Consider the following 24,179-nt stretch of genomic DNA (forward strand, 5'->3'; position numbering starts at 1 on the left):
ATTGTCAAAACAAGTGTAAAATCACAAATGATGGCATTATAAATCGTGACTGGTCGACGGAAACGCAGAAATCAACATTGGCGGCTTTTTTCTTCTGTTTTTATTTCGTATTTATATTAATTTTTCAATTGCTGTAACTGTAGATAAATTATAATGTTTATGGTATGAACGGCGTTTAAGTATAAATTGATTTAATCTTGCTGATACATTACATCACGTATACGCCACCGACTCATCTCGTTTTTGCCCTTTGTGTAACTAAGCACGGACGCTGCGGGTAGCTCGAGAGTTTGGCAGCTTGGCAGCTCGTCAGCTATTCCACATGAGTGATTTTGTATACCTGGGCACCCGGTATTTGGTAAAGACTTCCGTTTTGGGGGGTTCTTATATCCTCTTACAATTTTACCTTTCCGTTTGCAGTAATTTTGATAATTTTCCAACTACAGATAAACTTCCCCATTCGAAATCCTTTGAGAGCACAGCATCCAATTAAAAATCAAGTTGACATTTGCCACTGCAAATAACAAAATCCAGTTGGGAATATGAGAGCCGATAAGTGTGTGGGTAAGGAGTTTTAACAGACAGTCTGGGTCTTAGTGGGAATCTGATGAATGACTGACTGATGAACGTTGTCTGAAAACATCATTCATTAGCACTCTTCTTGTACATTACTTGCCAATTAATGATACAAACGGTAAGGTAAGTATACATTCCATCTGTCCGATGAGTAATCCTTACGCTTACTTAAAACCTCTTTACGCACATGAATTTATTAAAGGGCACTAAAGATTCCATCACGTCTGCTTTGTTTTTTTAATTAAATCACATACATTGTAAAGTGCATTGTGCTACTTGGCAAGGTAATCTGATGATTACTTACTCCCTGATGGACACTTTAAACTGGATTGGGTTCAATTGCAGTGCTCACGGAATTCCCGCATTTAATTTCGCTTAAATGCGTCGATGTCGGATTATATCATTTTAATTCTCCCGCTGCGAGTCGAATAGGTTTCTAAAGTAAATTTTGGTTATGCACGCTGTGCATTAAATTGAATTTTAAATGAAGATTGATTTTAGCGTTTGCCTCTTGACTGAAACGTGGGCAAGGCAGGGAAAACAAAGGCGAAGGCGGACACTGACTTGTCCGAAGGGACATTAAAAAAATTTAAAACAAATGCCGCCCAATTGTAATTAGAGACAATGGAAGCGATCCCTTGACTGGTCTCTGCTTTTCGTCGACCCTTTTGCTCCTTTTCTTATCAAAATTAATTCAAACAAAAAAAAATGAATCGGAGACTGAGGGACAACACAAATAATTAAAATTAATTATGTGGAATATATTCAATAAGTTGGAAATTATACAAACGAGCGCAAAGTAAACGCCTCGAGATAACACTAAGTGCAATTGCTGGGCAGCCCAAAATATTTGTGGACCGAAAATAGCCGCCCCTACTTAGCATTTGATGGACAGAAATCATGAATGGATGGACTGATTGATGGACGGATGGATAGATGGATGAATGAACGGATGGACAAGTGGACAATTCTCGAAATATTTTCGAATTTTCGTAGCAACAACAAAGAAAGCTAGAGCCAAAAAAAAAAACTTATCTCGAAAATGGGAACAGACGACAGCTCGTGTCGAGTTCGGGGCAAAATCTCGACACAATTTCCGGCATTTCGTATATAAACTGAAAGTCCGCCCCTGACTGCGTTCAGTTCGTTCGGTTCGTTGGCCCACGTCGCGATTTTTTCTTAAAGTAGTGCAAATTACTTAAAATAAACGCATAGAAAACTATTGAAACAGCCGCTGACAAAGTTGTTTCTCTTCGGTTCGTTTTTCGCATTTTGAGTTGCTCGTGAAAAAACATGAAATTTCCAATAAATGTGAAAATTCTCTCTCTGGCAATTGTCTGCCTTATGTCTGTCATGCTTATGACTCAGACTGTTGCCGCATCTGGAGACGCAGCATGCAAGGAACTAAGTAAGCAATTAATATCGACAAATTATAGAAAAACCAGCAATTATTTTATTTAAATGGGGCGGAATGTGCTTTGATCTAAAATTGCAGACAAAAATTAAAATTGAAATGGATTTAATGAATTCATTTAAATAAATATGAAAAGCTTGCGTTTGACATGGCAAAGACAGGTTTATGTACCTGATTGTGAATGCATTCATTTAAAAATATCCATAGTGCTGACTTGATGTTCTCAACAAACATTTGGCCAAAAGCGCTTCAGTCAAAATTTACCTAACCACTGCCAAAAATTGCTGCCAGCCGCAAAAATTGCTGCCATGTTTCTATAGAAATATTTTCATATGAGGTTTTTGAGTTCTGAAAATATTATGTCAAAATTGTATGCGTAATGCGCTTATTCAATTTTAATTGCAACAAATGAGGGCACTCAATGAGTCAGGAGCCATTGAAGCGCACAAATAATGCCATATTTATGGGCACTTCTAGGAATCGATTAACCAATTAATTGCTCAATTATACAGCACGATGAATGAACGTTTGTTCCATTTGCAGACAACGTCAATTGCTATGTGGGCCGCAATGAGGGCAACTACTGCAACAGGAAGGACCAGACCAAGGCCCTCACCCGTTGGTACTACGACAAGGGAGTCTGTCGTCCCTTCACCTACAGAGGATGCAATGGGAATCGGAATCGCTTCTGTACGCAGGACAGCTGTGAAGCACGCTGTGGCGACCAATGAATTTTCACATCAGCGCATTCACACATTCAGTTGCACAGTTCCATAGTTTCAGAGAGATTCGCATCCACTTAGTTGATAAGTTTGTATGTACAAGTATAGTCTAAGTACTGAGAACAAATAGATGCCACATGGCAAACCAAGTGCTTCTCACCTTTGATCAAATCAACAATCGCTAAATGCCGCCCAAAATAAACAGACAGGCAGTCGAGTGTTGTAAGCTGTCAGTACAGTACAGCAACAACATTAGCGACAACAACAGCAATTGTCGAGCATGCAGCATTTGGCCTGGTCCGAAAAATGTGCAAACTGTCAGCAAACTGTATCAAATAACGCGATGACATGGCCCATGACAGTGTCGCCAACGGCCAGTTGACTTTGATTTTGATGCCGCTGTCGATGTCGATGTCGATGCCGATATTAAGGCTGACTCTTAGCTCTAGAACTCGTGTGGGCTTTTAGCGCTGACGCACTCCAAGACAATGCTGGATGAAAGCAGGCGGAACGTGTCGAAGCGAATGTCAGGGACACATCAAAGGCCTGTCTGTTTGTCGATGCCTGTTGGCCATTTCGTGCACTGATCATTTTACGGCTAATTAAAATAGTTATACCCTAAGAAAGTGAAATAATATTTGCCACGCCCCAACAAAAGTTACTTCCCTTGTGAGGCTTAAGTGAGAGGGCGGTACTCCTACAACTGTCAATCAATAGCATAACGACAACGACAAGACACGCCGTTGACGGCAGCACATTAATCTGTTTAAATGACAGCAAAAACACAAACAATCGAAGCACCAAAAGTGGCCGCATATAAAAGAAACGCACACATACAGAAATTCATGTAGACTTCAATTGCACCTGCTACGCACAAAAGAGATTCGCACGGCGAAATTTTGATTGGCAGCCGAAAGTTTCAGCAATTTGGCAGTTTGCATGAAATTAGTTTGGTCTAATTGGAAATTTAAAACGCATAAAGTTGTACTATATGTTGTATGAAAAGTGGTTAGCGGACTCACGGCGTATGCGTAATAATTCAAAATGCAATTCACTAGATTCACTCTATATTATTATCTGAAAGTCTGACAGGCCTCATAATAGCCTTACCATAATCGACGCCTGGTCATAAATAATTCTCCTCGTCAGCAGGCGGCGAGAGGAAAGCGAAGGAAATGAAATGCCACAAAATACGTTGAAAAATCTGTGCCATGAAATTTGAAAGCAAAAAATCTTTGCAAGCAACAAATGCGTGTAATTTGATTATTTATCACAATTTTTACATTTAACGACTCAATTGAGTTTTTATGTGCCCAGCGCGAAAACAGAATGAAAGAACAGGGAGACAGGGAGACAATCAGATAGAGAGAGGAGGAGGGCAAAAAGAAAGACAGTAAATCAGATAAGCACAGTTGTGGGCATCATTTGCAAAGAAAGTTCGGCAAGTCAACGGCCTAAACGTGTCTGTGTGCGTGCCATCACTTTGATATGTCAAAGGTCAACCAGCGGGGGGAAAACATTTGTGAAAAGCTCTTAGTGTTGCTCTGCGGCGAACGTCATCCGAGGCTGCACTCTATAAAAATGACGACGTTCTTTTGGTCAATCAAAAAAGTTTTCATGTTGGTGAGGCGCCTAGTGTGGGTGTCTTTGTGTCTGTGTGTGTGTGTGCCGGTGCGCTGCCAAAATTAATTTTGCTATAGGCAATATTCCAGTTTCCCCAGTGACCTTTGACAAAGCGCTCAAAAGTGTCCTATGCAAATAGATTTGTTTAAATGAAAAATGAAAATGTTTTTAATAAATATATGTTGCTGCTGTTAGTGAATACCGGATCTTTTCAAATAGGATATCTTATAGTTGGTCAATGTGTGGCTTTCCACTGCACGATTGCGGAAATGTGCCTTAGGTCGTGTTAAAACCATGCACTCCGTTTTACTCCAAAGGATTGCATAAAACGACAAAATTGCTTTTGTTGCCACACACGTGCAACGATTCACTGAAAGGCTGAACGTGTGTGTGATTTAAGGGGGGATGCAGGAGGGTATGAAGTGCATTCCTTTAGCCCAACGCCCAGTGTTCATATAAATTTTGTGTTTATTCGGGTGCATTTCCACTGCGGCGCACACTCAACCAAAGCCGCAGTCACAGTCGCTCACGTTGAGTGGCCATGCGACCTTGCACACACACACATATCCACACATACCCACACATTTAAGACACCAGCCACTTCTATCGGTTGGTGACTGACACCTAGCTGCAATATGGCCAATCTCAAGACAGCGGTAACACCTAGTTGGCACGTTTCGTGACACTATCCTGCACACTGACCACGCAATCTTGACTTTCCCAACCTGAAGAACTTTTTCAGCTGCAGCTTGAGGCAAGCTCATGATCGCGCTCTGGGTTCCACCGAAACCTGGGCGTAGCCTTTTTATGGACTTGGCGCCAAGATCGACATCAAGCTGGGACTTGAACGCAGATATGAGGTCATCTACCGAGGTCATCTCGTCTAGGTGTCTCACCTCAATCGACACTTCCTGTGTAAGAGCACGTGTCTCTAGGTTGCCTCCAAGTGCTTGTCCAATGTCATCTCTGAGCTGACCCAAGTTTTCAGACGATGAACTTTTCAGCTCCAGGAGCAAGTCGCCTTTTGCAGTTCGCCTCACTTTTTGAACACACTCGCCAACGGATTGCAGCTTCTCGTTCTGGCTCCGTGTGACCATTTTCAGGATATCGCTATACGATGTGTCTCCTTTAGCCTCAATTAGAATAGCGTCTGGGCGAGGTTTAATCTGCCGCTTATTCTTGGGCTGCTGCACCGATTTAGCACGCTTGCTATTTGGCTGACGACTTTGTACCACTGTCCAGTTCTCCGCTTGCTGAGTTGCTGCGTTGTGCGAGACCGTTGTTGTCGTCTCCTTCGGTAAATGCGCCTGACGCCTAGCTTTTTTCGAAGGCGTTTTTCGTGGCTCTGACAGAGAATCTCTGGATCTTTTAGGTGTGTCTGCACTATCCAGTACTTCGAAATTCTTTCCCACAGGTGCTCTATACCGCTGCGCTAGTGATGGCGTAGTTTGCACTTCGGCCGTAACAAGGGATGGCGGGTACTGGCTTGTTAGCAGCCTGTAGAGCTCAATGACTTTCGCCAGCTCCTCTTTCATCAACGTGTTTATGTGGCGTTGGCCACCAAAGAGCGCTGAGAGACCATAGAGTCCAGTTCCCATTGACATTAATGTTCTCTGGAACTCCGTGCTCTTTCCAGTTTCCACATCCTCATGTATGGGTGACTGCGTCAGCGGAGCTTGCTGCTTCTGGTGGGCTTCTGGAGTACGCTGCACCAACGGACGTCGTTGAAACGCTTGCGCCGAGTCCTCCATTATGCGACAGAAAATTCTACAGAAAAGATCTACAGAATCTCTAGGCAATCCCTCGGTGGCCAAAGATTTCTCTCGGCTTTTAACCGGTGGGGTTATACCGCCCTGATTCGGTATCCAGGGCCCTTGCTATGAGCACCGCCTGGGCGGAAGGGTTGGAATCTGGCCGGTTCCGTGACCTTATCTCTTTTTTTTGCGCTAGAGATTAGTAGATCGAATACAGTATAATCTTCCCCACGGTTATGAATTTTAAAATCGTATTAATCAGTGCAATTTTAAAATTGGCGCTCCTTATAACCGTTTGGACGATCCTGAGCGGTCTGGCAACACCAATTGGAGTCGCAGGTGTCCGGCAACTACGCTCAAGGAGTGTTGCCGTTTCTGCGATCACTAGCAGTCTGGCAGCCCCAAGAGAGAGCAGCGGGGTCCGGCAACCAACTCTGCGATCAGCTGACCAGCCGTAGCAGAAGCAAACAAACAAACTTTAAAGTTTTGTTTTGCAATTACCAACACAATTGCTGTTGGGAAGGCGCCAAAAATGCGATCGCCCCCTCCTCCTACGTGTGCTGCAAACAATTATAGGCCACCGAAGCCTGGTGAGACGTCGGCGGGATCAAACTACAACCACAGTGAGTACCTGTGCCACAACGACACTCCACTGAGCAGATTCCTGGTTGCTTACAGGTGTGGCGCGCGGATTCCAGTTCACAAACGATGCGACGAGGGAAAACACAACCGCACTTGACAAAAGGAAAAAAAATGTGGCGACTGTGGACATAAGGCGCGTGAGTGCACGAACCAGGCAAAGTGTTTTCTCTGCGCTGCAAATGGTATGCACTCAAGCCACATAGCCGGAAGCCAGCGATGCCCTGCTGCAGCAGACAAAGGAGGAAAAGTGCACACCAGTCATGACTAGATTCCTGCAGCTGAATCTCAATCATTGTGAGGCAGCCCAGGATCTTCTCACGCAGACCGTGCACGAACTAGACGTAGATGTGGCTCTCATCAGCGAGCCTTATAGATGTAACCCCGGTGGAAATTGGATATGGAGCACTTCAGGAAAGGCGGCAATCTGGAAGAATGGTGAGCCTGCCCTGCAGCTCGAATCGGTTTCGAGAGCAACTCACTTTGTTAGAGCAAGGCTTGGTGAGCATTGGATTTATAGCTGCTACCTCCCCCCGAGTCTCAGCTTTGAGGATTTCAGCTATGTGTTGGACGAGATTGCGATTTATGCCCAGAACCACAGCCCGGTCATCATTGCGGGAGACTTTAACGCGTGGGCCTTAGAGTGGGGAAGTACTCTCACTAATGCTAGAGGACGATGTCTACTCGAAGCATTCGCGACTCTTGATTTAGCCCTATTAAATCATGGTTGTAGACACACCTTCAGCCGCGCCGGAGCAGGGTCAATCATCGACCTTACCTTTGTCAGCAGTTGCCTGTTTTCCACATCAAACTGGCGAGTTGGAGATCATTACACAGCGAGTGACCACGAAGCGATCTTGTTTTCCATTGAGTGTCGAGTAGGCGAGACAGGAGTCCAGCGCCGAGGGACTTGTCATACAAGGAGGACACACTCAACTGTCATACCTTGCTGGTATGATGAGCAATGTTGCTTTTCCGGCACAGCAGAACATATGTCAGAGCAGCTGTCACAGCTCCTCATACATGCATGTGACGCCAGTATGGTGAAAAGTAGGCCATATAAGAGGCATCACAGGCCAGCCTACTGGTGGAATGACGAGATTGCCGAAGCACGCAGGAGATGCCTTTCATTGAGACGACAATACCAGCGCGCGAGAAGAAGGAACGACGTAAACTGGCAATCACTTCAATTGCGATTTAGAGAAGCTAGGAGGGCTTTAAATAATGCAATTCGTATAAGCAAGAGAGAGTGTTTCCTTAAACTGTGTGACTCGGCGGAACACGACCCCTGGGGTAAGGCGTACAAGATGGTCGTCAAACGAATTTACGCCAATAGACAGGAATCTCCGAGCGACCCCGCACAACTTAGAGCGATTGTAGAGAAACTCTTCCCGTTTCGAGAGAACAGTCTTGAGCACAGTAGCGTCGACCCAGTGGCACCTTTTGAGGTTGAGGCTGTAACCGCTGAAGAAGTTCTCGCAGCCGCCCGGAGAATGAAGCCTGGGAAAGCTCCTGGTCCAGACGCCGTACCGAACCGCGCCGTGAGGCTTGCCATCTCGCTGCGACCAGACTTGTTTGCGAAGGTGTATACGCAATGTCTACGCGAAGGCATCTTTCCGGATAGATGGAAAATCCAGAAGTTGGTGCTGATTCCGAAGCCCGGCAAGCCGACAGGGGAAGCGTCATCGTACAGACCGATCTGCCTGATCGATGCAATGGGGAAGCTGCTAGAGCGACTTATCTGCTCGAGACTTGAGATAGCAATCAGTAGCAGCGGAGGCTATCCCCCATCAATACGGCTTCAGGAGGTCATTCTCAACTATTGACGCCATCCGGAAGGTGACGGAGATTGCTTCCAAAGCAAAGGAAGGCACCAGATGGAGAGGCGGATCCAAGCAATATTGCCTGATTGCTACCCTGGATGTCAAGAATGCATTCAACACGGCGGACTGGAGAAGCATTCTGGACGCGCTAAGATCCTTTGGCGTCCCACCGTACCTCTATACCCTGGTGATGAACTACTTCGGTAGCAGACAACTGCGATACTCAACTACGGTCGGTACTGTGTCACATAGCGTCACAGCAGGAGTGCCTCAAGGATCAGTGTTAGGGCCCCTGTTGTGGAACGCTATGTATGATGGAATTCTTCGGCTGCCACTCCCAGCTGGCTGTCAAATAATCGGGTACGCGGATGACGTTGCACTTGTGGTCGTTGCCAAGTACCTAGGAGAGGCAGAAGTCATCTGTAGTGCGGCAATTGCACTGGTGATGCAGTGGCTCCGGTCAGTAGGCCTGGAACTTGCCACCCATAAGACAGAGGCCGTGCTCGTCAGCAGCCGAAAGAGGGTGGAGACGGCTCGCATCAGAATTGGAGACAGCGTTGTCATATCGAAAAGAGCCATCCGGTACCTGGGAGTTATGATTGACACCCGCTTAAGCTTCCGGGAACACCTAGCATCCGTGCAGGAAAAGCAGCACACCTCGAGTCGCGCACTGGCCAGGATTATGCTCAATACCAGGGGACCCAAGCAAGAGAGACGGATGCTGTTAATGAGCGTCGTTCGCTCCATCACGATGTATGCTGCGCCGATTTGGGCAGACGCTATGAAGGTGAAGAGCTATGCCAGAGGTATAAAAGCGACATACCGGCTCTGTGCATTGCGTGTATGCAGTGCATTCAGAACTGTGTCAGACGATGCGGCCCTGGTCATTTCTGGCATGGTACCGATCGACTTGCTGGCCGCCGAGGAAAAATCCGTAGATGCTGAAGTATTAGCTGGACAGACGAGAAGGAGTTCACGCTTGGAGGCAAGGGATGCGACCTTGTCGACCTGGCAGGCGCGTTGGGACGCATCGTCCAAGAGCCGCTGGACGCACCGCCTCATACCCAACATCAGGCGATGGACCAAGCGAAAACACGGAAGGGTCAACTTTTATCTGACGCAGCTTCTGAGTGGACATGGATGCTTCAGGCAGTATCTCCACAGGTTTGGCCACGAGGCTTCTGCCTGCTGCACCTGGTGCGAGGACGAAGTCAGCGAAGACGCCGCGCATGTCACGTTCTACTGTGGACGTTTTAACGGTCAGAGACAGCGACTATCTGTGCTGGCTGGAACTGAGATAACCCCCGAGAACTTGGTGGAGCTGATGATAGAACGCTTCGAAGTCTGGGAGGAAGCCTGTAACTTTGCGGCTACCATCATGCAGGAGCTACGCAAAGTCGAGAGAGAGCGAAACAGACGGGAGTAGAAGTAGTCTTTGTCCCTGCGACGCAGTGATTAACATCAGTTCCGCAGGGATAGGCTCCTCCACTTCCAGCGTTACCCAACGTTATTTGTATTATTATGTTAAGTTCTTAGAGTTATTTAGCAAAAAGAAGTAAATAAAAAATGAATTAAAAAAAAAAAAACACATACCCACACACACGCACACACACACACACACACTTGGTTGCTGTGTGTGCCCCAATGGCTTTGAGCTTCATTTATGTGGATCAAATAATGTTAGATTTTTTTTGCCCAAGCCGGTTAACCGTACAGCATTTGAGTGCACCGCACATACACACACAAACACACACACACCCCCTCTGGAATCCTTCTGCAGTTTACACAACACAGCGAAAACTATTTTTCCGTTTAAATAATTTTAAGATGCTTCGTTGTGGCTGAGTCTTAGTTATGTCACTAGATTTTTGGTTTTCGTTTGATTTTCTTCTTTTTTTTTTGGGAATTGAATTAAAATTCCTTTGCCAACTTCTCATAAAGCTAATAGGAAAAGAAGGCAAAAGTTGCACCGAAATTTATTGCCTCCGACTGTGCGCAACGATTTAAAAAGTTTGTCCTGCCAGACTTCGACTGCCACCAAAAACGGCAACGGAAAGCAATTCCAAGCGTGCGAAGTCGGAGTCGGAGACGAAGACGAAGACGTCACCCCTTTGGCCAATTTCAATTCTTCTTTGTATTTTTACACAAATTGGTTTCTCTTTCTGCTTGATTTCATGCACAAACTGGAGTACTGTTATTCCAGGTGCCACAGCTCAGACATCTACACTCACCCACTCACCCACTCACACACACACGCACACACATTCGAGCACGCTTCACACACATGCTAAGCGCTTTGGCTCACAGGCCACTTGACTTGTTATCTGCACTTGCTTACCAACTTACGCTTGTTGCCACTCAAGCTGCGGCATGACTCACAATCCATGTTTCCACAAGCTAATATTTTGGTTTTTCTATATTCAATATATTTGTATATATGTACATATATATGTAGTATACATATATGTAAGATTATGTAAGAAGTACAGACGTATACAGTGCGTATACGCAACGTAGAGACAAAAGTGACATCATGTAAAAAATGCAGCATACTTTCGGGCATCACAATATTGCAACGGGGCAAGAACTACGAATACATTGTCTCTCGTCTTACACGCATCTTTGCAGAGCTTACATCGAGAGTCACTTGCAAACTGGGATTGAAATGAAAGTGCCACATCTTGTGGCAAGTCTCAAAAGCAGTCGAGTGGATTTATACATTTTTGTGGGTTGATGCTGTTAGTTTGTTGTCGCTTGTTGCATACAAATAAATTAAAATACATAGTTATGGGAAAAGCACACACCGACACACACACACACACACACAGACATAAAGAGACGTACACTGAGTTGGATATTAAATTAAATATAAACCTACATCGAATAACATCAACATGCTATTTATATTTAAATTTCAAATCGGACGGACATAGCTGCACGTACGAGATAAAAAATATACACACATCCACAGCAAACTTATACGCACACATATAAAAGGTATACGTGTGCAGCTGCCAAGGGAGCTGATGTGGGCGTGGCAGGCAAACATATTGCAGTCAGTGTTAGGCAACACAATTCCGAAGCAGGCAAACGGAAGCGAGCGTGTTTATATATGAATGAATGTGAATGAAAGGCTGATGATGCGTATGTATGTCTGTATATGTGTGTGTGTGAGTGTCGCAGATATATGTATATGTGTGAGTTAGTGTCAAGTCAGGGACATTTAGTAATTCCATTGGCATATCAAGGACAACGTACTCATAAATACCAAAGACAAATGCCTCACAGCAACAACAACAACAACAGAAACAGCAACAGCAACAACTGCAATCCAGTCTTTGTCACACGCCCGTCTGTCTCCCCGTCTGTCTATCAATTTGTGTTTGTATGTATGGAATTTTTAACTTCATTATCGTGGCTGATGCTACCATTTGTCGCTACGCATCGCTGCTCATCTTTATCCTTGCCACGCCCCGTCCCGTCCCGTGCCGCCTCGACGTCTGATCATGTCCTTGCCTCATTGTCTCTGGGCGCATTGCTTAACATCTTTGGCAGCGCCACCATCTCGTATTCCTCATCCAATGAAGCAATGGCATGCATACCTAATGCCCAGCGATGTGCACGATGGAGACGACAGCTCATCGAGCCGCCCACTTGAGTCACTGAGCTATCATTGTCTCCAGCTCATGTCAGTCGGCCAGTCAGCCAGTCAGCTAGTCAGTCATACAGGCAGTCAGTCAGTCAGAGCCTTCAGCTCATTCAGGCCAGTTTAAAGTTAAGTTCAGTTGGCCACTTGGCTGATTTCTAACTTTAAAAATTACCCTTGCTGTGCTTGGCCATAAATTTAGTTGCTGTCCGCCAATGTTTGTTATTTATTCGACTTAAGCACGTTGCGCCGCGTGGCATTTGGTGCTCGGTCTTGCTCTTGGTCACAACCTTTAAATGACATGCCACGCCCCAAACAATACTCCATGCCTCCATGCCGCACAGCTGTCAGCATTCATGCGTTCAAAAAGGGCCACCAGCTCGGGCGTCACCAAAAACTGAATCAGCTCGCGATTTATAGCACACACCTAAACGAAAGTTTTGCATTATCCCGAGCCTGAAAGTAGGCAAAGTATTTTGGGCACGTTCTTAACGCCAACTGAAATTTATAGGGCCTATTTGTTTAGAATGCGTATGTCAATGCCAAGTGTCTAAACCTCAACAACAACAACAACAACAACAGCAACTCCAATCCAATAACATCAACATTTCGCGGATGTGTGATCTATTTGTGTATATCTGCGCAGTTAAAGCTGAAATTTAATTAATTATGTGGCGCTGCTGCTGCCTCTGCTCCTGTTCCTGCTGATGCTCTTGTGCGTCGCAGCGTATGCAATGATTTATTGCTGCTCGTCTAACATAGGAGAGGGGTGAGTGACACAAGCGCAGGAGGAGCCATGTTGGTTACACTGAATCTCTCGCTATTTGGTCGTCCTCTGGCTTTCTTTGTGCAATTTTGATGGGCAGCTTCAAAAGCGCAACATGAGAATTTATATCGCGCGCATTTGTCTTGCCCATGACACTCTCACTCGCCCTCACATGCACTCACACTCACACCCACACTCGCACTCACACACATTCATATGGCACATTATTAATAGTTCTGGCGGTGCCGACAATATCCTGTCAAATTAATTTCAATTTAATTAAATTTTTTCTCTTCTTTTTTAAGCTAAGCAAAATAAATGAAAAGTTCTGTCAAATAAATGTTAAAAAATTGACTCATTGTGGCGCTTTCGATGGAGCAAGGAAGACACAACATGCTGCCAAATGCTATACACAATGTTATTGTTGTTGTTGTTGCTGCTGCTGCTGCTGTTGCTGTTGTTGTTGTGCGTAGCGAATAGAAGCTGTAGGAGGCAAGTAAAAGGAATCACAGCTGCAGAAATATTTGCAAGCATTTGTTTCTCACCCCTGAGAGTGTGTGTGTGTGCGTGTGTGTGTGCGAGTGTGTGTATACAGTGAATGTTGAAAATTCTTACGCTTGGCACTAAAGTCATTTTTCGCAAAGCGTTGCTGCTTCGCGTCTCCGTCTCCCGCGTCTAGCCATTTGCCATTGAATAGCCAATAGTTGTTGTTGCTGCTTGTTTGCTTGTTGTTGCTTTTGAAGTCCTGAAACGGCGTTTCGAAAATGCGCTCATTTATCAATATGTCAGTTGTTGTATAACTATTAATGCTACCATCCATACCCCTTCCCCGAGCACGCACGTGTCGGCAGTATAAACTTAACACAAAACTTAGAAAACGTCAAATGCGTTTTAACTAATTTCAAGCAATTCATTTTCATTTTCGCATGCATCTTGCTGCCAGGACGTGTTGTCGTTTTCCGAAATTAATGCGAAATGCATTAGCATTAGCTCAAGCTCTTATAAATGAACGTTGGCAGTGTTTAATGATGGCAAATAGTCATACATACTATCGTATATGTGCATACATAAATAAGTTGCCTGCATCCGGAGTCAACAGTGCGTATGAGTGATGCCCCATCTGCTACTCTCTCCCTTTCACATGCTCTGTCGAATAAGTGCTATGATTTATTAAGTAAACATTCCATAATCGATGAAAAATCAGTGTCAACTTTAACCACAGCAAATAAATCTGCCCACCTTTAAGCGCATTACTTGCTTAATAGACTGCATGGCGAACGCATATAAAATATCCTTCCTCATATGTGTATAGTGGGTGTGGGGGGATGTGTGGGTGTGTGTGTGTGTGTGTGTGTGTATATGTATGGTTGTATGCACCATGTGTGTAATGTGGTCGCAACGGGGTCGTCGAGTTGCCGTCAGTTCTGACACTGTCTGGCATTTCATTGGTTCGCAACAAATGATGCGTCAAGTGGTGAGAGACGCTAAATGCGGCACATTTTATACCCTGTAATTGAATATAAGAGTAATTGAAGCAGCTTATCATACTTGGTAGCTATATACAAAACTTTGAATGGTAAAGTAAGCAGAACTGCAGAGCATTTTGATTTTCAGCAATCACGTGGTGTCTACTAGTCAATCTCTCTTGAGAATATTTTTTTTTACTTATTTGGAGCTTACTTATTTCTCGCATACATTGCGCTGCACAAAATGCGAGAGTCTTTTGTATATTTTTTCATTTGCTTGTCAAGCTCATCTGTGGCACGGCCTCAGCGTCGACTGCGCCAACTTTGGGGCGGCATGGGCAGGGCGTGGCTGTCATTTGTATGACAACCAAAAAAAAAAAAAAAAAATACAAATTATGGCAAATGGGCGCAAATTTTAATGAAATTCAACAACAAACACGCCACAGACAACGAAAGAGCGAAGAGTGTGAATGTATGTTTGAGTGGGAGAAAAACAGAAGGGAAACGGTGAAAGGACAACACACACGAAGAGATGTCAACAGCGAAATATTAAAAAGCCACTGACAACCGGTACAACAAGGATTTGTGCCAGGACGTAGCGTGCGACAGGCAAACAGTTGGAATCCAGCACAGAATTATAAGTGAAAATTCGCAATGATCACAACATCATTTTTGAAAAAGAATTTCAATTGAAATCTATGAAATATTCAGCGATTATTCTATGAATCCTTAATCAACGGGCAACCAGGAAACCGAGAGAGGAGTGAAGAGAAAAGGGTAGAGGAAATCAATTGCATTACAAATGTAAACAAGGGCAGCTCAATAACATATCAATTCAATGGCTACGTATCACATTACGGTGAAGCGGTGAAAAGTCGCATTAATTCATGAGGTTGTTCGTTATTGCCATTTCCGGTTTGCAACATCCGTTTCTCACGCACTTTGGTTGACAGCAACCACACACACACACACACAATCATGAATTTTTTGCTATCAAACTGAAATCATTACCGAGTCACATAAATTTTTTCGTACACATATATAAATAATTTAAACACTTAAATTATATATCCGTTAGCATTGATATATTACCCTAACATTTATTTTCATTCAACTATTCGTTTACTAAATCCAATGAAAATGCAAATTTAATTGCCAGCTTATTAAAGGTGAAATATCAAGAGCCATTTACAGATTTATTGCATTTGGAATTTAATTCAAAATAAATTAAAGTAATATGAAATATTAGTTAGGTTGGTTACGGCTACGAAATTTTGCACTATCCTGCTTTTATTATCCTAATTAATACGATAATATTCCATAATCTTTAACTAGTCCCATCCACATTACCATTGCTATAGTATGATCCCTTTCTTAAACATTTTGAATAGATTATTAAAACTCAACTTTAATTACTAACCCAAAACAAAATGCCTTCGCCTTAAACTTTATGTTGCTTTTCAAAGGTAGCTAGTTATATTTATATTACCCGTATTAAATTTATTATTATGCTGGCAATTTTATAGTAACACTTAATGAATTTTAAACTTTATATGCATGCCTTACTGTATATAACATAATAAACTTAGCTCATCAACTTGAAAATCAATATTTGCAATTTAATTTGGCTCAAAGTTCTCCGAACGCTTTAAATTAAAATACACAAAACTTTGTCCACGTCCAGGGACTAGTTTGAAAACAAAAAGATGTATGTACATATATTTTCATTTAATCGTATTTTAAATATGAAATTTATAATATTATTGTCTCTATAAACAAAGGACTCGGATAAAATCTTTAGCTTAGCCTCGAATACGAATGGAAAAATTTTTCATACAGGTGTGTTATACATGTTTTCTAAAACATTTCTCTTCAAAATCTCTAGACATTTCTGGAACACACCTGATTAACATTTAACTTTTTTCATTATATGGCTGTACATTTAACTATGCTTTAATATTAATATTGAAAATAAGATACTTATTTAAAAGTATAGCATACTTTGGGGCTGGCAGCATAAATAAATGCACAGCTTAAATTTAGTAGCGCTTATTGTGTGTTTTCGGGAGTGTAAGCTCCAAGCAATTTGTGTTATATTGATTTCGTGAGTAAGTCCTAAGTCCGCCGGTTTGAAAATTGCTGATGCGTTACTGCTGCTGACAGTTTGTTATCGTTATTAAAATGGCGTACACTGGAAGTAACCGGAATTAAAAGCAAACATTTTGACAGCAACGAACTCAATAAAAATCCAAAGTAGCAATGACTTTCTTGTGAAAGCTCGACGAGAATATACCCTATAAGGACGCGAGAAATAAATCAACACAACGCTGTTGCTCCAAATGCAGTTGTATTTTTTTTTAATTTAAGCTTACTTGTTTGGTAGATACCCTTTAGCAAGCTGAAATTACTCATTCAGAGTATTAAAATATTTATAAGAAACGAATACATTCGCTTTTGTCGGGCTATTAAAAATAATAAAAGTATGCTTAAAAAGCAAACAAACACGCTGAACACTCAACAAGCAAAAATATTTGCTGAAACGCATATTTACTTGCCATAAAACAGAGGCAAACGAAATTGGCTGGCAAACAGCGGCAATTACAACAACAACAACGACAGAAGCAACAAGAATAACATGCTACAGCAACAATAACGCGACAACAACAACAGCAACAAGATGACTAAAATCATTTGCGAAATCAATTTGCACTGGCAACAGGCGCATAATACAAAATGCAGCAAACAAATCAAAATTAACAAATACAAATTGCGGGCAAGGAGGAGAGGAGAGGAGAGGAGAGGAAGGAGAGGGACGAGGCGGGGACAATAAGTTCACCGCATGGGGGCGCCAAAACATGCAGCACAACAACATGGCGCCCCGGAGAGCTCTCAAGCTTCGATTACCTAAACCAATGTTAAAGTTGAGCACAACTGGAAATTGAAAACTTAAATTGGTAGAGCAAATGGGGTAGTTGCATACCCATGGACAACTATGAGAGGGGAAAACTCAGTTTGTTGAGCTTACCCCAATTCGCTAGCTCGTTTTGCGTTGCATAACAGATTTCGTTGGCTGCCATGCATTTCAAATGAAGCAAGGGACCAACTACAGGAAATCCAAAGAGTTGAAACAGACCAGGCTAAAACGTGTTGACAGGTTGCTCATAACCGACATAGCGAGAATGCAATTTAATTGCCGGAATCGAGCCTTAACAAATCAAATATAAGTGAAACGGATGCGGACCAAGTGTCAACTGTTGGTCAAACTCGCAGCTGTAAGTTAAGCCTCTGACCGAATTACAAATAATTCACATTATGTCCGAGCACAGTTCGAGTACAGTGCATCAAAGGATGTGGTCTCTGTTGTTATTTATGATTATAGCCAGGTAAACCAGTCGGACAATCCTGTCGTTGCTATGCTGTGGGTAATCCTCGGATGTGTGTGGGTGAATGTGTGTGAAGGTGTCAGCCCTTTAGGGCCATCAAAGGACTTGGATTTCACATAACTAATGTGCGTATTAAAATCACATATTAATGCCAAATAACCAGATATATATCTGCCGATTACTAATAAAATATCCGATCAGAAAACAGAAAAAAACCAACTAAAGAAACTTTTGAAACAGGCGATGAGCCACAAAAACTTTTAGCAACCTCATCGATGAGCTGATAAGTGGCAATTGAGGCGACACACGTCTGTGTGCGAGTGTAAATGTCTGTTTGTATGTGTGTGTGTGTGTGTGTTGTGGCATGTGAAGTGCCAAAGTTGAAAAAGTTATTTGCATGTAAATTTGTTGTTAGGATCGCAAATGTAATACAAGTCCCAATGAAAGAGGCAAATAAAAGGAAAGCAAAGCGAAGAAAACTTAAATGGGAAAATGGGCAGATAAGGACAAAAGACAACAAACGACAAAACGACGTCAAAGCAATGATAAAGCAATAAAAGCGAATATTGGAGAGAGGTATCAAAAGAGAATGGAAAGTAGCTGGGTGAAGTTTGCTGCCTAATGACTGAGACAATAGCTGGGAAATGAAACAAACCAAAGAGCGAGCAAATGAAAAGTGTTTCAATAAGCTACGGCTCCTCAGAGACAATTGAAAACTTTGCAATTGCCACGTGTAAAATCCTTTCACATATGTACACACACACACACACACACACATTTTGTTTAGTAAAACACACAATTTCACACACACACACACACATTACAAAACGTTGGCACATTATTTCCGTTTCCGCTTAGCTGGCAAAATTCATTAAGCTCGACAAAATGGGGCTCAAAGAGTCACTCAATCTGTCAATCAGTCAGCCAGGCAATGCCTCAATCAATGCCGTCGCCATTCAAGTGCTTTGCCTTGCGCTCAATAAACTTTCATTAACTTCATTCATTCATCAGGCATTGAGCCAGTTTGAGACGAACTCTGTGTGTCCGACTTGTAAGTGTTTTGTAAACATGCCTTATAGAAATGGTTGCCAATATTTTTCTCGTTGTTGCAGCTTGAAGTGGCACGCCCACGGACATATCAATAAACCCACCCAAACTGCAGCAGCAGTGAATAATTCATGAGCCAGCGCACAATCAAACATTCAAACATTCGAGCATTCGGCCATTTCATGTTTAGCGGATTTTGCCAATAAAATTCATTCCTGGCCGAAGCAAATGTCAAGCGGAGCTCACGGGCAAATCGTTGTCCTTCAAGTGGCCAGCTGGCAGGAGCAAAAGGAAAATGCAAAAAAAAATAAAATAAAAACGCAATCTCAATCCCAATTCGAAATCCAATCGAAACCTCAATTACAATTGAATTCTGTTGCTTGGCCCGATCTGCAGTTCCAACGTCAGACGCACTGAATCAGTCCAAAATTTAATTGAGCATTCAACGACGCATTGACACGTGCGACAGGGAGCGGTGATATCGCCGCTGAAAATGCAGCTCAGTTCGGAGGACAACATGAATTCCGAGCTCAAATTGCTACTGTCAGAATGGAATGAGATTGGTACGAGTTGTAGAACGTTTCTGCCAAGATTTATCCCACAGTTTGTGTTTGTCACTCCGAGTGTTGGGGGACAAGGACAAGTTGTTATCATTGTGCCTGTCTGGACGAGTCCTCCTTGATTGGCAGTTCAGGTTACAGCAGCAGCAGAAAGACTTATGTCGTTTACCGACTATTTTCCCACGATTTCTTGGCAATTGCAAGACTGTCAGCATAAGCAAAGTGTTGTCACAATTGTCTCCAGCGCTGTTGGAGTTGCAATTGCAACAAAGGACACTCAAGGAGACATTGCAAATCTTCAATCTGCAATTTTCTTTGTCATTGTATTTATATTTTATTTTTTGAAGATTAGTTAAATAAACGCTTTGCTGTGCTCAGTTCAAAGACATCACGTCTGCCAACTAATTAACAACATAATTAAAAGGCGACGCCACAAATCCCGCAGGATAACTGACTGATTATTATTGGCAGAAATGAGTTGAATTCAGTTTCAGTTTGGAGCAATGCTCTCGGCCACGACTCTAATTGAATCACGTGCGTGGGTTGAGCAATTGCCATTGGTACTACAAATGGAACTGGGACTAAAACTGACTCAATCGTTGACTCTTCTTCTAGCAATTTGTTGTGCAGACATACGCCCACAATCTCCAGAGTGGCGACCGTAGGACGCCATTGACTCGCACGCAGTGGGACAACAACTTAATCATCATCACGTCGGCATTATTCACACTCCAAGCGCGTTATCCTTTCACTCACGCACAATAATATGTATATACACTGATAGAAAAAACGAGTAGTGAAATAAAGTACAATCGTATTTGATGTTTTCATATTAGATTTAAATAGAAGACGTCTATAAAATTAAATATAAAACACTTTGATTTAACTAAAAAGATACTTACATTTTAAAGTTAATAAGAATATAGCAAAATCAAAGACTTTATGTAGTTAATTTTTATATTTCACGAAAACTTTAAAGTTTAATATTATTCATATTTATTTTAAGATTTTTACATTTTAAATTTTGAACCGATTGGCTCATTATTGTTGGACAAATCATACGAAAATGTTGAATTTAAGTTAAAAGTCTGGGCTCGAGTCGCAGTCTGTCATGCTAAAAGAAGAGCTGTTATGAATGAAAAGAATTTAATAAAATATACATCTGTCGTAAATGTACCATACATGTAGTTTCAAATTTATAAAAATAAATGAAAAATAAAAAACAAAATAAAGTAAAATAAAACAATAGATTTTAAACAATAATAATAATTATAAGTGAAATCACTTAATGTATATACATTAGTTTAGAAAAATCATGTTTGTTTTAACTATAAGGTATATTAAATTTAAATATTATAAGCTTAAATATACATATTATAATACTTAAACTAAATATGAAAAAATTGAAATATATTTAAATTTAACATACATTTATATAATTTTTTTTAAGTTTGTACACTTTCAAATCTACTTAAATCATAAAGCAAAATAGTTAGAATTTAAGATGATTTTTCTATAAGTGTTTATGTGTATATGTTTATGCATAAATAAGATTGTGTGTAGGCGATCACATGTCATTTCACACGCCATTTGCAAGTCTCTTTGATGGGAAGGACAATGAAGACATTTGCCAAAGACTTTGCAGCCAAAGGGCAATCATCGAACAGTTGCAGCTGCCTGATAATTATGCCATATGCTATTTGCTGATTACACATGTGCGTTAGTGTGGTTGGGTGTGTAGTTGGGTGTGTGGGTGTGTGGACACGGCAATTGAGAGACGGTCAGCAAAAGGGGGCGGCATGCATTTAAATTAGCGACATTAATTCAACTAATTCGAATTGAAACGTACAGGACTCAACTCATCAGATGCATTAGTCGATTAGGCACGGGATATATGCATATATATTTACAAACAGTATGTGTGTGTGCGTGTGTGCGTATATATCTATTTCAAAAAGCTAATTGTTCACGTTTGCATATCACGTGCACCGCGCCGCTTCTATTGTGTTTCTAAATGGATAATGTTGATATTGGACCCCCACAAGTGGCAACATGTGGCACGGAGGGGGAATGAGATCAAGTGGAATACGTGGCTGGCGGCACTGTTACATCGCAGTGGCATTGCAAATTAATTAAGTCACGCAGCATTTCGATTTGGCGCTTTAAATTGAATGCGAATGTGCATTGGCCAGCTGCTGCCGAATTTACCTAATGAAGTTCAACTCTGCCCCATTAATTGGAAATTCGAGGACAAAACCAGCAGGCAAAAAAGCAAACAAACAGACAGCTAGATAGAGACAGAGCTAGCCAGAAATACACATATCTTTTAAATATATTTCACTTGCATAAAAATATTTATATTCAATTTCATTTTGATATTAATATTTATTAAATGACTCGTGCATAACATTACATTTATTATTTTAGTTTAAGCTTTGAAATAATTATAATGATATTTAAGCTTATGTTAAATTAACTATTAATTTTACATTGGATTTAAATTTAGCTATATGTTATTCTTATTTTATTTTCTTTTATTTTTATTTATTAAGTGTTTTTCATTGAAATAATGATAATTACATATAAGTTTTTTTTAAATTAACTTTTTATTTTACAGTGGATTTGAATTTAGTTATATATTTTTCTTATTTTCCTATGATTTATATTTATTTTTTTATTTATTTAGTTTTTTTTACTTTACAAAACTTACACATTCAAATATGTATTTTTATAAATATTAAATTGGATAAGAATCAGAACTGTTTTAATGCCAAATTGCCGTTTATCAACTCTTCTTTTGTGCTGAGACCAACAACAATAAAGTCGACTCCTGGAACAAATATGCAAACGGGGACAAAAATGTTGCATGCACGTTCTTGCAACTGCTTGAGGCAGCTGCTACACAGTTGGCCTGGTCGCCCTTGCCTTGTTAGCTGTTTCAGTTGCCGTGTTGCATGTTTGTTAGGCAGCCCAGAGAAGCGTAAGACATTTGCCTGCCTGCATTTGGCACGTGCTAAGCGAAAGGGGTAAAAAACGAAGGGGCAAGTATGTTGATAGAGCAAGGATGCGGGGCATGCCAGACTAAATATACATTCATACATAGTAATGCATGTTGTTTTCCTTTTGCTTCGCCTTTTCAGAGCTTTTCCCGTTTGCTTTTTATGCAATTTGCTTTGCAGACGACTCGTTATTTTATTGTTTACCTGTACTGCACACAGTGCAAACATGAGTAGAACATAAATTTCAGCAATGGAATCTGGGCCGTTGCATTCGCCCCATCGCTGTCTTAAGCAGACACACTACTTATAGTATTTGCAGCATACGGTTGTCAGTGTTGCAACTTGCAAGTACACGCAACACTCAAGAGTTGTGACTCATTTGCTGTGTTGATTTCGCATCGAAGTAAGCGTTTAAATAAATTACGAGTAAAATAAAAGCGGAAACAAGTTTTCTTACTGTAAAATTCATGACACTTGAAATGTTTATTGTGTTTTTTCTTTGTTGACTTTAATTATAACATGACTTGCACAGTCTTCTACCCACCCTCAACTGACTTAATGCTGTAAAATCCTTTTAGCGCTAAACAGCTAAACACATGAGACACATATATGTGAGTCTGCGATCGTGGATGGGGTCAGATTGGTGGTCGAAGGGGGCCAATCGGTTATTTCGATACAAATACTGAATATATATTCAAGTGCTGGCAATCGACAAGGGCGACAAGGGTAGTGGAGGTGGCGGGGAGATTGTCTGCTTAAGAGCTTAAGTGAAATTACACTTGGAGCTGAGCAATTTCATCCACAAAATGCGCAATGCGCGGTCCAAAGAGTGCCAAAGGAGGCGTGGCAGTGCTAAAATGCTCGCTAAAAGCTTTTCGGGCCAACTGAAATGAGGAAAATTTCGAAAATTCTAAAGTGACATTGCGATAATCGCGTAATCGATGAAGTCTGTCATTATCATGAGCCCCTCGCTGTCGGTGTCGCTGAAACTGACGCTGTTGCTGCTGTCGCTGTCGCTGCCGACGCCTCAGTCGACGTCGCTGCCAACGGCGAGTCAATAAGTAAAATTTTTCAATGGCAAAATATTGGAGCAAGCAACAAAAAACACTTAGGCGGCGGCAGCGGCAAAAAAGGGACAAAAATTGTTTGTAAAAATGTCGCGCAAAGTAAGATGGGAAGAAGGAGGGAAAAGGGGAGAAGTGGAGAAGCGTTACACAGTGGGCGATTTGACCGATTTAGCGTAACGAAACTTATAACTCAAAAGCCAAAAGTTTTTTTGCAAATTTTATTTTTAAGCATTTTGACCCAAATTCCCATAAAGAACCATAATTTTTATATAAATATTTTGTATTAAAAAAAAAAAATTTCATTTTATTTTATTTTTATTTTTACAATTTGTTTTAAAAGTTATTCAGAGTCGGCACTCAAATTCGATTCCGAATTATTCGGTTTATCAGAAAACTCTAAGTATCAGTGTTTTTTACATAAACATGATTACTAAAATGATCAACAGTTTTAACAGATGCACAGGTCAGAAAACAATTTTTTTTCTTTAATAACATACATTTAACTTTAATAAAAAATAAAGACCAATTGCTTACAATGAAATTTAAGAATTTTTCAAGACAAAAGGCGAGAAATGCTTTTTGTCACAGATACGTTTACATATCGCTCAGAAGAGTGACATATCTAAAAAAAAATGGAATTTTGAGAAAAACTCATTTAAAGATTTCAAGTGTGGTGTGTCTTCTAGCAAATCAA

General features: G+C 41.5%; 1 protein-coding gene and 1 long non-coding RNA gene across 2 annotated transcripts; both read left to right on the forward strand.

Moving 5' to 3' along the window:
* The first annotated feature begins 1,666 nt into the window (after positions 1 to 1,666).
* On the forward strand, positions 1,667 to 2,861 carry LOC117791020 (kunitz-type U15-theraphotoxin-Hs1g). Its single transcript, XM_034630648.1, has 2 exons — positions 1,667 to 1,984; positions 2,534 to 2,861. The coding sequence occupies exons 1-2, from the start codon at positions 1,870 to 1,872 to the stop codon at positions 2,719 to 2,721; spliced, it is 303 nt and encodes a 100-aa protein (XP_034486539.1). The 5' UTR covers positions 1,667 to 1,869; the 3' UTR covers positions 2,722 to 2,861.
* Positions 2,862 to 6,598: 3,737 nt separating this feature from the next.
* LOC117791760 lies at positions 6,599 to 6,963 on the forward strand. Its single transcript, XR_004618100.1, has 2 exons — positions 6,599 to 6,712; positions 6,768 to 6,963. It is a non-coding gene; the product is annotated as an uncharacterized LOC117791760 (long non-coding RNA).
* Positions 6,964 to 24,179: the final 17,216 nt, after the last annotated feature.

Source organism: Drosophila innubila, assembly GCF_004354385.1.
Source record: "Drosophila innubila isolate TH190305 chromosome 3R unlocalized genomic scaffold, UK_Dinn_1.0 2_E_3R, whole genome shotgun sequence".
Classification (NCBI taxonomy): domain Eukaryota; kingdom Metazoa; phylum Arthropoda; class Insecta; order Diptera; family Drosophilidae; genus Drosophila; species Drosophila innubila.